The sequence below is a fragment of the Opisthorchis viverrini genome (genome assembly GCF_000715545.1).
Source record: "Opisthorchis viverrini unplaced genomic scaffold opera_v5_135, whole genome shotgun sequence".
NCBI lineage: Eukaryota > Metazoa > Platyhelminthes > Trematoda > Opisthorchiida > Opisthorchiidae > Opisthorchis > Opisthorchis viverrini.
This window is the reverse complement of record NW_008751792.1, coordinates 883,712-898,039: the sequence shown is the minus strand read 5'-3', so window position 1 is coordinate 898,039 and position 14,328 is coordinate 883,712. Positions and strand designations below refer to the sequence as shown.

At 44.8% G+C, this 14,328-nt stretch overlaps 1 protein-coding gene across 1 annotated transcript in view; it reads left to right on the top strand.

Annotated features, from left to right (window-relative positions):
* T265_06529 (hypothetical protein) overlaps positions 1-14,328 on the top strand; it is a gene marked incomplete at both ends in the record, with an annotated part of 73,827 nt that overhangs the window by 20,287 nt on the left and 39,212 nt on the right. The window contains 2 exons of the mRNA XM_009171812.1: positions 8,595-8,692; positions 12,213-12,329. Coding sequence (XP_009170076.1) covers positions 8,595-8,692; positions 12,213-12,329 — 215 coding nt within the window. The remainder of the gene's footprint in view (positions 1-8,594; positions 8,693-12,212; positions 12,330-14,328) is intronic.

Here is a 14,328-nt window from a genome sequence, read left to right as displayed (position 1 = left end):
TCTTGATGCCGGACCGGCAAGCGTCCCGAATTCTGGGTCAACCTCGAGCGGGCCAGGCTTCTCGGTCGTAGTAGCGCCTAAAGACGTGCGGTATAGTAGGATCCGCGTGGATTCCTGCCTAACACAGTCGATCCATCAGTCAATCTAACCCAATGACTCATTCAAGTAACCACTCAGTAGGCAAGTAACTGACCAACGTAGGCAACCTTATGGGTTGTTCAGTGAGCCTAGTCTCCTCATCTCGAAATCCCATTTTAGATAACATCTAGTCTTTTCACGATGGCCTTCAACCCTCCTGAAGAGGCTATTATGACGTCACTACGCCTCCTCAAGCCAAAAGCACCAGTTGGGAGACTACTGTACAAATACTTCATGGCTTTCATGTCCAGATGCACAGGCACTGGGAGACTAGCATGAGGGCAAAATCGTCTGGAAGGGTGCATGCATCCCATGGATAAGAGGAATGAATCCCTTTCGTTTCAGGAGGGCTTAGTAAACAATCGGTAGTTTTTGTTTGAGCAACGTTTCGCTTTTGACACGAAAGCTTCATCAGACTAAGTGAGCAGGTCACCAAATTAGTCAGGTTATAAGACAGACGAGGAACCAATCAGCAAGTCCTCTTTGGACTATCACACTAGATCAGTGTTGAGTGTCAGTTAACGGCTCTTGTCGGGGGACATCGGAGGTCATTCGAAGAATTTTAAACACGGCCAACATAAAAGTAGCTTTCCAGAGGGGGGACACTCTATGCTCTGCACTGGTGCAGTTGAAGGATCGCCTCCCAGCGAACGGAACCAAGGACAAAATTAAGTGTATTGACTGCATTAAGGTCTATATAGGACAGACGGCCAGGGAACTTCACACCAGAATCGGAGAGCATAGTAGAAAAATAACCAGGCCGCCGAGAAACGCGGATGAATATCGAGCGTTACTGAAAGCCTCGGCAAGAGCGGAACACGCACTGGACACAGGACACAAAATAGATTTAGAAAATGTTGAGGTTTTGAGGCGAGGACTACGGTCCACGTCACAGAGACTGATAGCCGAGGCGGTAGAAATGGCCAAGCATTGCAGTGCTAACAGAATAGAAGGCGTGGAACTGGCAAGCGTGTGGAGAACGGTTTTGGATCAGTCGAGATGACACGTATTGTTGTGCGGTCATCAAAAGGGGGAGTAGTCACCATCGGAATTCCACCTGACCTCAAACCCCCCCTCAAACTAAATTGTCGGAGCACTCACAACCCCACGAAAACCAAGGAAAGTCTACCAGTGGCACCCGAAGTGAATAATCGATTGAAGCACCCTGAAGTGGAAGATTAAGAAACAAGAGCCGTTCAGAATTAATTTGAAATTTCCCCCATCTACCAACGCAAGACTTTGACAACCAAACTAAGCGACAAGAGCCGTTAATTGATCTAGTGTGATAATCTGAAGAGGACTTGGCCAATTTGTGACCTGCTCACTTGGCCTGTGTCAAAAGCGAAACGTTACCCGAATAAAAACTACCGATTATTTACCAGGTCCTTCTGAAACGATAGTATCAGTAGTATTAATATTACTAGTAATAAATAATTGCTCAGCTCTAAGCGCACCCTTTCGGTCCATAACTACCAGACCACCCGAGGAAAATAAAAGGGCTGAGATACTGCCAGGTTGCCCAAGACTAGGCAGGAACACCCGAGATGCCGAGTTTGGGTTCGAACCACGGATCATCCGGTGAGTAATTACGCATCTTAATCATTGAGCTACCTCGCACTTCTTATGTTAGGTGGTACTATTGAAAGCAGCCATCCTTAGAATGTCTGGGTGAAAATCGCGTCTAGTGTGACTACTACCAAAGCTTCGTACGCAATTCAGTGCGCGCAGAAGAATCCCGCAGTGTTGTCTAGACGTAATACTCTACTAATAAGGTTGTTGGAAACTCCTGGGCTGCTCTCCACCGGTTTAAGCCTTCCTGGGATCCCTCATGCAGGAGCAATCCCTGAGTTTCCGTCAACCTTATCCCCTACGTGAATCCTGCACTATCTTAATCAAATCAGGTCCGAAATGGACCTACGATTGGGTCAAAAGCATTAAATGCCCCCCCCCCCAGTAAAGGCTTCCAATACAGTGACCGCTAATCGCAGTTGCTTGCCCGATTTCTCTATCTGAGCAATCAGGTGCTACACTGTTCATAATGACAAAGCCATGGCAGAAATTTCTCATCGACCCCAATGAGCGGGAGGCCCTCTACTCTGAATAAGCCGCATTTAGGGATAAGCTACCCAGGTTATTCTATACTGTATTATACTATACAACAACATACTGCGTCATACCATACTATACTATACCATACTATACCATACTCTACTATGCTATACCATGCTAAGCTATGTGTACTATACTATGCCAGCGTACTATATCAAACTACGCTGTACTATACTTTGCTGCACATAACATTATGTGATATGATGTATTATAATGTAACATGACGCAACACAGTATAATGCATTGAGTGATAACATTGCTACCACATTCCTTGAAAACGCCCCGTTCGAGAGCTACCAGGGCTGACCCTCCGATCAATGTTTCATTGACAACATTAAGAAAGCGAACAGTAGCAGTCAGCAAACTTGGGTAATTTTCTGACTTGAAATACAAGGTCATCATCAACCTATCATGGAGTGGAAAAGTTCAGCAGGGCAAGAAACTTTCAGCAGCAAAAAAATAAAGCCCGTAGACCAGTAAAATATATTCATTTGCATACAAATTTGGTTTTGCGAGAGACTCACCTGAAACCCGGCTGGATCTCTCGTTTGTGATGTTCCTAGGCTAATTTCGTGCAATTTGGTTTCAAGGTTGACGGAAACTCGGGGATTGCGCCTACCTGATGTGCCCCAACAAGGGTGAAACCGGCCGTTAGCTGTTGAAGTATTTTCAGCAACCTAATGAGTAATGTATCAAGACTCGCAGGCTATTTCCGCATTTTCTTGCCTCTTGACTACGGAAGTTTAGAATTCGGTTGACCGTCTCACTCATCTGACGGTAATCCCCTGGTTAGTGGCATGGTGCATTGACGTCGCAGTGGCCAAAAGACACCGGTCGGATTAAAGGTCATCCGATTGACCGAAACCAGCCTCGTTTATTGCCCGATACACAATGTGGTTCTTTCTTTACGCGCCCAACACATGATCGCTTCGATACACAGAGGCATTAGCCATTGCAAAATGGAAACCGGAGCTCTAAAGATAGAAGCAGTAGTACGCCTTGTTGGCAGTCCCCTGTCGGTTTGAAAGCTTGCTCACCGAACGTCATTCATCTCCGTGACCAAAATGTACTTTTATTTTCCCCACTTTGATGACCTTACTCTGAACCCGAGATGCAGTGGAATTTTGCGGAAAACTATACACGACAACCGTTAAGGGCCAGTAGAAAATCAACCGGCGTTGTTCCATATACCAAGATGGCTGCGATACTTGAATGGATTCTTTCAAACTTTGCGAGCCACTGCGTTTTGAACTGGAGGTTTATGTGAAGGATCTCTTCCAGATAAGCCCCGCTACTAATGCAAAAGGTGCGTGTGCGAAAAATTAGGTCCAACCAATTTTTCTCAGCCCCAATTTAATGTACGCACACAACTTTCATCTATCTTTGGTGAAAACAGTTCCTTATCCGCATCTAGGCTCATTTTGTGCAAACATTTTCGCCGTTCGGACGTAAAACCTTAAATAAACTTCCTGACACTTTCAACTCTCGTTCGTGACAAAGAGACGGCAATACGTTTTTCGCAAAGCCACGGAGTGATCCATCAGCAAATTCACGCAACAATGGCCGCCAAATGACACTTTCAACTTCGTCTGACAGGTGGAGGTGTAATGCCCGACACTGTCGGCATGAAATCGGTCTTCGAAAGGGAAATCGGTTGGAGTGGTCTAGGATGGAGCTTAGGACAGTAATTCTATTCATTAATTGCTGGTCTAAAAATTTGGCAAAAATCAAATTCCGCTCAGAGGAATTATCTATTGGCCATGTGACCACTGTTGACTTGAGAACTTTCTTCGTGAAGTTTGCTCCTGGCTGCTTTTTCAGACTCCTACAGTTATTGGTGGCCCAGATCCACACGTCGAGATTGATGAAACGCTAATATCTCGCCGTAAAAACCACTCTGGGTGAGTCCTTCCCCAGCAGTGTGTTTTCGGTACACACCGATCTTTAGTGGACAGCTACTTATGTGAGTTCACTTGGAGGCAAAGGTACCGAAATACGGACTATTTCATGCAAATTACACGTCCAATTTCACCCGCTTCAATAAAAATGCTCGCACTATTGAAAATGCCATGCCAACGGATCTAATGGAGAATTAGATCATATCGTCGGACTTTGGACTTTTTGTCGCATCCATCTGAGTTGACCATCTTCCATTTCTGTCCCCTTTAACAGCATGAAATTTGATATCGTTCGACATGCGTCGATTGGTCAGTTGCGTCGGGGTCTCTGAAGTTTTTATGATGTTATCTGACGATTGTACCATGTGGATTACAGCTTGTGTGGGACGTCATTCATCACTCTTTTTCAAAGTACATCAGACCACTGTGTCGTGGAGAATTGGTACACGGGGTTTTGTTCTCCAGATTGTCACAATGCAAGAACTGGCTCCTCCACCTTGCTACGACTGGCTAGCAACGAATGTCTGAGTTTCTCTTTGAAGAGCTTGACAGTTTTGACACATATTCACTGCCATGCACTGCAGACCGACACCTTACCAGAGGCAGCTGAGACATAAATACTCATTCATTTGTTACCGCTCTGACACCCTTAAAATGTTTGGCCTAAGACTGCTGCGAATTTCGATAATTTATGTCCGAAGCTTCATTTTTTGGGCAGCGAAAGAGGCTGGCCCAAGTATAAATTGAGTTCCAGAAGCAGTGCACTTCTTTCTTGACGAAGTGGGTCAGGTTAGGAGGGTGACCAGGACCTTGTGAGATTCCGTAATGGGCATTACGCGTCTGATGTCTGAACCGGCCTGTGTCTGCCTCACAAAGTTGTCCTTTTCAGATCCATGTTGCGTCCGGAAGTAAGGAATTAATTCTGATGTGAGAAACTGATCAAGGTGACAGTTATCTGTCGGCTGCCACTTTTTCTGTCACGGATGCTCATCCTCAGTGAATCATACGTGTATGTTTGATGAGTCATTCCCACTCATGATATGTTTATTCACATACAGACAACGATGAGGAAGCCGATTTAAGTAGTTACTTTGTTCACCTATGTGGTAGGTTATTAAACGAGAATTGACGAGATTTAAATACCGCTGAATGAATCGAAAGCTTCCTTGCTAGAAAATAAGTGATCACAATAGAAGTTAACAATCTGGCTGCAGAATATGTGATCACCATTCATTGTACACGCTCCAGTGATTGGTACTACAGAACTAGACTTACAGATTAGGCGTTCTCCACATCGATCATGTCTGACAATCGATCAGTGATCGATATGCAGTGGATCTGACCAATAAACGGTTGGAACGTGAAAGATTTGTAATCCGCCTGCTAGACGAGAATGACTCCGACCAGGAAGCCGTCATTTTTTATGATTTCCCTGGATCTAACGAACTCAAGTGGTCGAAGTACCGCTTGCATAGAGCGAAAGCCGTGTTAGTTCGCATGTACCATTAGCGCGCTCCATGTTGATCGGGTGCGTGGGCATTATGAACAGAGTGAAAACTGTTCACCGAAGAGTCAGGCGACCGGTGCCATACAAAATAAACAAAGCTTAAAAAGAACTACACAAATTTCAGATTAGTGCCTGGTCGACTGCCTGGTGGTTAATTCGGCTCCATAGATGAACCGGGCATCCAGGGATATAGTGATGCGAACAGCATAGGCAGTGAATTCGGGCGTGGGAAATTAGGAACCGTTAGATTAGGGAAGTAGAACACAGTCACCATCACTTAACAGTCCTGTCTACCGGCCAGGTAACTGGAAAACAGGTCAGGTCTGCGTACGTCAGCACTCGCTGGCAAAGTGCCGTAACCAGAGAGACGCAAGTTTTCTTGAAAGAGTGCACTTGCTTTGTCCTTGGTGAGCAAAGAGCACATATCCAACAGTGCTCAGGAAATCGATATATCTCTCGTCAAACTGCGCGAGGTTGCGAAAATCACCCTCCGCAAATCGAAGAACATACATTGTGAGCTGGTTCCATTGGAAGTATCAAAGAGTATCAAAGTTCAAACGATATCTCGAAAAGGTTATGTGTAAACCCAATCGATCACCCAACCTGTGTAGGAAGATCCCTAAAATCATACGGTTACTCGGGTTCCACTCATAGTTTGCTTCCTTGCATACCGCGGTGAGATTCATTTCAGTTTAACGCAATCACAAGACAGCCCCCCGGGGAATCCGAACATTGCTACGGAGTGTTTATGTGGAAAGGATTGTGCCGCATTACTTGCCTTATAAACTGTCTGCTCACAGTGATACGTTCTCTTAGGTGGTAAGCGATTTCATTGCTTTGCTCAGGGAACAGAATGAAGATGACCCCTCAGAAACCTTATGAGTAGTGTGTTATTTTAGATAATGTATTGCGATATATCGGATATCACAACATTTCGCGGCATTAGCCGGCCTGGTCCGGTTGAAAAGAACTACCACAAATGAGAGATTCAGTAGGATTCAGTTGAGTCTCATGCTGACACCAAATTACCATGTAAGTAAGTGGAATTTTGCAGTCGCAAAAGTTATCGAAGCATATGGATGACGTCACTCTGCAGGGTTTGAAAACTTGTACGAGCAGCACACAGGTCCAACCAGCATCCAAACTTACATGTTGGCCACACGCCATCTCACAGTCAGCCCTAGCAACGATAAACACCGCAACATGTCATTGTTCGTGATGCGGGTTTGTTGAAGCGTGCGGGTGGCTGGATTGAGTTCAAAATATACAGGCAAGGAGAGTGCGATTGTTGTCAAACGGTGCCACGTGAAAGTCATGCCAAATGTCTCCCCCTCCACATGTGGGCTTTGTCTCAAGGCGCCGCGGCGGGGGGGCGGTCGGTTGCTGGCATCACAAGTCATCACAATAGAGATGCGCTGCACACCGATTGGTTTGCCATACCACGTGGCAAGTATATGTGGCCTACATCTCATAGGTCGTTAAATGAGTCATTTTATGCTGAGATGTTATTGCTGGCCCGCAGCACCATAAGCCCAAACGTCACAGTAGCTTTCATTGCCTGCTGTGGTGAGGACCCCATCGCACATCCGTCGATTGCTCTGTTGGCACATACATAGCCCCTATCCCGCGGGAGGCGCCATTTAAACAAGTCGAACTCGAGATAGTTCATTGATTAAGGCACAAACTTATTGAGCGGCAGTTTCGAGCCCAACCTGTACATTTCGACTTGGATTTGGACAACCTGGCAGTGTATCAGCCTTTGGTTTTTTAACAGGGTGGCATGGCAGCTACGCAACGAAAAAAGTGGTACAGCTGAACGATTATTCTGTCAATAATCAAGTGCTTCACGTACACTACTATTGGGTTTGCAGGGGACAGACATTTAACTTTGAAACTGGTACAATTTGAAACTCAACAAGTGATACTCCGAGTATTTTAAAGTAGATTCGAAGTTTAGAGGTACTGAACATTAGTACGTATGTACTCATGATAAAAGACAGAGGGGCTACAATTCTGTAGCAATTATTCTGGTAAGGCCACACCAAGTGGGGGGTGGAGCACTGGACTCGAGTTTTGCTCTTATTAGAGCTGTTTACTAGTGCGTATCCTTGGCCGTATTCATGAAAGCGATTTAAAAATCTTTAATATGTGACATGGAAGAACTCAGCTTTGCACAGTTATAATCAGAAACGGGGTATGTATCGATTTATCGCGCATCAATTAGGCCTAAAATGTTGTGATGATCATGGCCAAGTGGAATAATGGAACGGTGTGACAAAACATTGATTTTTGTTCTGTGAACCTCCAAGCGACTGTGTTGTGTTATCCTCTTGAGAGGTAAATCAACTATCCGAGGGGCCTGTAAGTACCTCCCGTTTCGCCAACTGGCCTCGTGGTGTAAAATGTTGCTCAACTGGTCTAAATTGAAAAAGTTCTCTAGAAGGTATTTCTCGTTTCATTTAAAACATATGCTACTATTTCCGAAACTTCTGCGAAGGTGGCGAGTCCTGACTCGAATTTGTCTTGATTCCGCACCTGTACCGTACCCTCAATTTCCTACGCTCGTTTTCTGTTTAAAAAATCGGCTTTTCGCTCCACTCAGTTTCCCCCTAATCGACATTTCTACTAGACAAATGTCGCACGCCCGTGGAGCAAAAAAACCACCGCTATTTGACGATCCATGTGATTAGGTGCCTGGGTGAAACTGCCTGCAGTGTGTGCAAAGTCTACATTCAAGCCGTTTACTGTATGGGCCAACATGCTGAGTAGTCGTTCAGTTCAAAATCAAGCGCGGCGTAAACGAGTGACAAGGTTTTTCAGATGCCAGTCAGTGGACCATCGACGTGTGAGCCTACACACACGAAGAAAAAACAACCTGAGATCATAGGTATGGCTTCTGAGACTCATCCTTACTTTAATCAATTTCTTGTTTTTTTTCGCAGTCTTGTACCCCTCTGAGTTGGGTGGTCGATTGTGTCTGCATTGCAAATCCGCAAACATGATCGCCTCAGTTCAATTAGAAGTACTTGGTCGGAGGGTGGTGAGGGCTGTAGTTGCGTAGGAAGTTGACACAGCCACGGCAGCAGTTGTAAGACAAATCGATCGATAAATAAATGGAGATCAAATATATGTTATTCTTCAACTGAATGTGTTGCACAAAGGCCAGTTTACGTTTCAGTTGCGGTATGTTTTCATAAAGTACGCTACTCACAAGGTCGCTGAATAATCTTCGACAGCCCACGACCAGTTTCACCGTTCCTGAGGCTCATCAGGTAGGCGCGAATATCGTACCAACTGAAATATGAGGCGGTCTTTGTACAGCACATACAAGTGAAGAACATCATAAACGAGCGATTCAGATGAGTTTCCCCCGTGAAAACCGAATGGATTTGCAAATGAGTGCATTTGTCGAAATCAGTCCAATTTGTGTTCAGGTAGACATAAGGTTGACAGAACTCGGAGACTGCATCCACCTGATGAGCTCCAAGAAGGGCAGAACGGTCATGGACTGTCGAAGACTATTCAGAAACCTTGTGAGTAGTTTCTCACATGAAAAGAGATCAAATGTACCTATTAATCAGATAACACGTGATCGCCTCCTTTTGTGCATCATCTTCTGATCTGCCGTGTTCGGTTGATTCAGAAACAACTGAATTGCGAACAAAGTACACTAAATGATGGATAGACGATTCCCCAAAAGCTGCTGAGATTGTTCGGATTGAATGTCATGGTGCTGCACGTCACAGTCAAAACTCAAAGATATGAGGAAGGGTCCTTGGGCGAGTCGCGGCTATATTCAGGGGACAGGCGGCCGGTTCATGAATCAGATCATGAGGATGGTTGAATGGGATGGTCCTTGAAAACTGTGCGATAGCCCATGACTGGTTTCTCCTCTGTTTGAGCCCATCATATAGTTGAAGTCCCCGAATTCCCGTTAGCCTTAAGTTCTACTTGGATAAGCCTACTACTCGATGTGTCTCAAGAAGGGCGAAACCGGCAATAGACTGTTGAAGAATTTTCAGCATCCATGTGAGTAGTGTTTGCCGTCAAGACGATCTACCACAATATCTCGAATATTGTTGCTGCTTTTGTGCAACATTCTCAGAGGAATGATCATTCTGAGCCTGTTGTTAACAACACTGAAGTTTGCAGTGTTTTTTTAGAATGTTCCTGGCAAATTGATGTACGATGCATGAAAGGGTAAGCTTTACTCGTTGAGCTTTACTCGGTGAGTAGATTTCACAGACACAGAAACTCTTCTGGCGATTCTGAAAGGGCAAATAAGAGTTTCAAGTAGAATGTAAGGTTGACGGAAACCCGCGGACTGCGCCNACGAGGGACTCAACTGAATCGCTCGTTTATGATGTTCTACAACTGCGATACCTCGAATATCGTGCCAACTAAAACATGAGGCGGCCTGTGTGCAGCACATTCAGTTGTAGAATATCATTAACGAGAGATTCAGTTGGATCTCTCGTGAAAACCAAATTGATTTGCAAATAAGTGTATTTCTCGAAAACAGTCCAATGTGTGCTCAGGTAGACATAAGGTTGACGGAGACTCGGGGACTGGGCCTACCTGATGAGCCTCAAGAGGGGCGAAACCGTTCGTGTGTTGTCGAAGAGTTTCAGCAACCTTATGAGTAGTGCATTACAATTATACACGTATCGCGATACCTCGAATATCTAGCGCCTGAAAACGTGAGGTGGCATGGTGCAGCACAAACACCACAAATGAGAGATTCAACTGGGTTCCGGGTGAGTCTCTCGAAAAACCAAATTAGTTTGCAAATGAATGTATAATCGCCCAATAACAGTCAGTTCGTACATGAAACCAATGATCACGTCCTGCATCATTCAGTTGCGGAATTCGCGACACGGTAGTGCTACACACAGGCTACCTCGCTAAAGTGCGTTTTGTTGCTTCGTCCCCTCGAACCCGCTCATTCGGCCTTCTCATTCACCAGTTTTGAAGACAAACCACAAAGTCTGGGATCTGCTAGCAAGATATGTTAAATCTGAGTTTTGGAAATTAGACCAACAACATTCCAGAAAGATGTGTTCCGATCATAGCAGGTCGCATTTACTGAAGGGTGTTTCTAATGACATTTCACACCTCTCCCGTCCATTATTCGCCATAGACTGATTTAATAGGGTCCGAGTTTAATCCACCAGATGTTATCTACTCAGGATTGCGAGCAGTTGTCAACATCACAAGTTCATTGATTTTAATATCACAGTGCACGAGAAGTTCAACAAAGTTGAACATTTCCTCTAGCGTGCATAGTGAGCGATACTCGTCAACTGCTGGTAGAATGCACTGGCCCCACAAAACGACGCGTGACCGAATCGCCAAAAGAACAGTAATCGCGATCACGACTCAGTTCACTGACTCGTCAACTGGTGTTGTGGAGTAGCTAGACTAGGAGGCAAGCCACACAACTTCCGTAAAAACGACTATGTTACGTGGACTCACTCTGACTACCCTTCGGCTCACCATTCCGTAGAATAAATCAAACGCAGGTGGGATCCGATGTTCACACGCTGCGTGAATGTTTCAGCATGTACTATGGATACTTGAGTTTACCAGAAACAGTAACATGGCTCCTTCAAATTGATGCTTTCTAGTCTCCCCCCCGTTCCAAAGGAAGTCTTGTGTGACGGTAGGAATACTCATTAAAGCCTGTTCCAACTGACAGTTATCACTGGAAGCAAGAGGAGAAAATCCGTAGGGCTGTAGGGCAGCTCACGATTTTGAAAAGTACAACCTTTTGGTTATGTTTACTTCTAAAGCCTAGTATCTTTTCAAGTTTCTTTCCAAACAGCTACTGGAAGCTGTTTTAGGCAGCACTGACAAGTTGGAGTGCTTACTGTCCAAGTAAACTGATTATGTGTGGGGTATAAAAAACCTAAGAGACAGAAAAGACTACTGCGTTGATTACTAGTAGTCTGCAGAGCAGCATATCCGTACGACTACCAAGGAAATTGGAATAATGGTATTGATCGGTTGAGTTGATACTGTCAAATCCCCTGTTGCAACTTCACTTGACTTCCGTTGACATTAGCTAGTTTTTTCTGCATTTTCTCTAGCTGAAAGCACTTTCTGATTCGGGCTGGGTGGCTTGGCGAGGAGACTTACGGACATACGCCAATGAGGACGACACTAACGGCACTGAGGGTCAGTTCTGAAGATCTGTTACCAAGTGCTGGAAACACAAGAATGATCTGCATTTTACCTCAGCTTGCCTTAAACATCGTACCTGAAAGACGAAGCGACCTCGTGCGGCCGTTGAAGGATATCGTAAGCGAGAAATTCAGCTGTGATTCAGTCAAGCCACCAAGTTGAAACCAAATTACCGTGCGTACTTGGCGAATTGCGAACAACATACGGTTGACGGAAACTCGGTGACTGCCTGATGAGCCCCAATTCGAACGATTCCGTTCATGGGCTTTTGAGATTATTTTTAGCCACTTTGAGGCGGTGCTCATAGAAACTAACCATCCTTATAAATAAAAGACACTCTTGGGTTGATACTATCTTGTTGCATAGTCTTGTTACAGACTATCGAACCCTCTGCTAAAACTAAGGTGGACCAACTGTCGAAGGGATCAGAAAACCGTTGCATGTTTCACCACTTCCTGACTTGGCTGATGGTAAATATGGTGAACTTACAAATGGTAAGTTCACACTTCAGTGATACATAGGAGTGTGGAAACGGTACCGCTTTGAAGGCGTTTCCAACATTCTCCTCGCCCTCCACAGTAACTTGTTTGTGTGTGAGCAGAGGGGGAGTTCCTGATTTTCTTGGTTTTTAGACGACCCTTCTTGTTACTCTCTAACCACGATTGATTCCTTTGTTTCTAGTTTCGGATGGCTTGTAGTGGATATGTATGATTCATGCTGACATCATTCTGATCGTCCTCCTGTCCGGGCGCAATTATTCTAGTAAATTCCTCTTTGGTGTGGGGACTTACCGGGCAAATGGCCCTAAGACTGTTCAAACGGGAATGATGTGAGCATGAATTGTGTTTGTTTGTTTCTTTCCAAAACATTTTTGGTGGTTCGATGCAGCAACAGCCCGTCACTAACTAAGCCTCGAAACATCACAAAACCAAATTAGTTTGCAAATGAGTGTATTTCGCTAACTAAGCTTTCCTCCCCTCGACTAATCTGCAAGCCTGTGGTGGATGGAGACGCGCAGCAGACTTACAACCTCTAACCCTATCACAATATCACACAACTGATGCTTGTTCATCCGGCTGACAATCATGAATTATGTGTGTACTTTACTTTCATCGATGCAGGACTGCCCAGGGTATAAACCAAGTGTTTTTGAGCGATCAGACGAATGTGACAAGCCAGGACATGCTTACTTACAAACCTTACTTACTGCTCGGTTGTCCATTAATGCATGACCACTGTCATCGGTCTCTAAAGGCGCTGGACAGGCGGGCGTGTTGAGTCAGGCACGCCGATGGTCCTCTCTCGTTTGCACACACAGACGCAAGTTTTTCACTGGCATCTATTGGAACCAGTGCTGGTGGGTGCTGCTAACTCATGAAGATTCAGCAAAAATCGGTTTGGAAAGGCATAATGATTGGATGGTACAGCAGTCTAGCTGTCAGGAATCAAGGCTTTTTAGCGAGACCCACACGATAAACAAGCACGCCTTGAATGACTTTACAACTATCCAGTGTGCATGTCTAATCAGAGTGCCTAATGACCAAACAATCTGGCGGGTGCAGATGTGATATACCAAGAAGCATCTTTGCAGTGCGTGAACTGTATTCTACAGATAGTTACTAAGTTAAGTGAGGGAGGGTGTATCCGAGTATTTACACGTAGCTGTTTAAGTTGCGACAATCGTTCGCTTAAAAAAGGCGAGTAAAAAGAAAACACCGTAATTTTCAGATGTTCTTTTGGCTCTGACTGTCAGGACAGACGTTATTTTACTAGGATCAGCGGCCCACACCTCAGGTATGGATTAAACAAGTAGTTTCTTTACCCAAAGGAAATTGAATGCTAGTCATTCGACTGCAGAACGACCATGTTTTTCGTGAGTCCACGCGTCTGTTTGCTTGCTTCCAGAGGCGACATTTGTAGTTGTGCGAAAGTCCGAAATAAGATAGAGTTTCGCACTACTCATAAGGTTACTGAAAATCCGTCGACAGTCCGCGACCGGTTTCACCCTTATTGGGACTCATCAGGTAGGTGCAGTCCCCGGGTTTCCGTCAACCTTACGTTCTACTTGAAAACAAATTGCACGAAATTAGTAAATATACACTCATTTGCAAACTAATTTGGTTTTTCGAGAGACTCACCTGGAACCCAGCTGAATCTCTCGTTTGTGATGTTTCCAGGTAGAGTTCTTGTCAGAATGAGTAGCCAATCGGCTGTTCCTTTTTTTCAAAATGAGCTTCTGGGAAATTCTATCTAAGTGATGATAGCACTTTATTCACCAGAATTCAGAAAACTGAAACTGTTCTGTAGAAAAATGTCCTACAGTGAATCGTTCGGTCATGGTTGTGTGTCGACCGCTTTTCGTGATAATAAACGGATCTTGTCCAGATAAAAACCCCGCTAGAAAAATTAACCCCCGCCACCCAAGAAAGATTAGATAAAAGAGGGTATGAAATTTGTACCTTTAGTTTTTATTGAGGGGGGGGGGGGGAATTT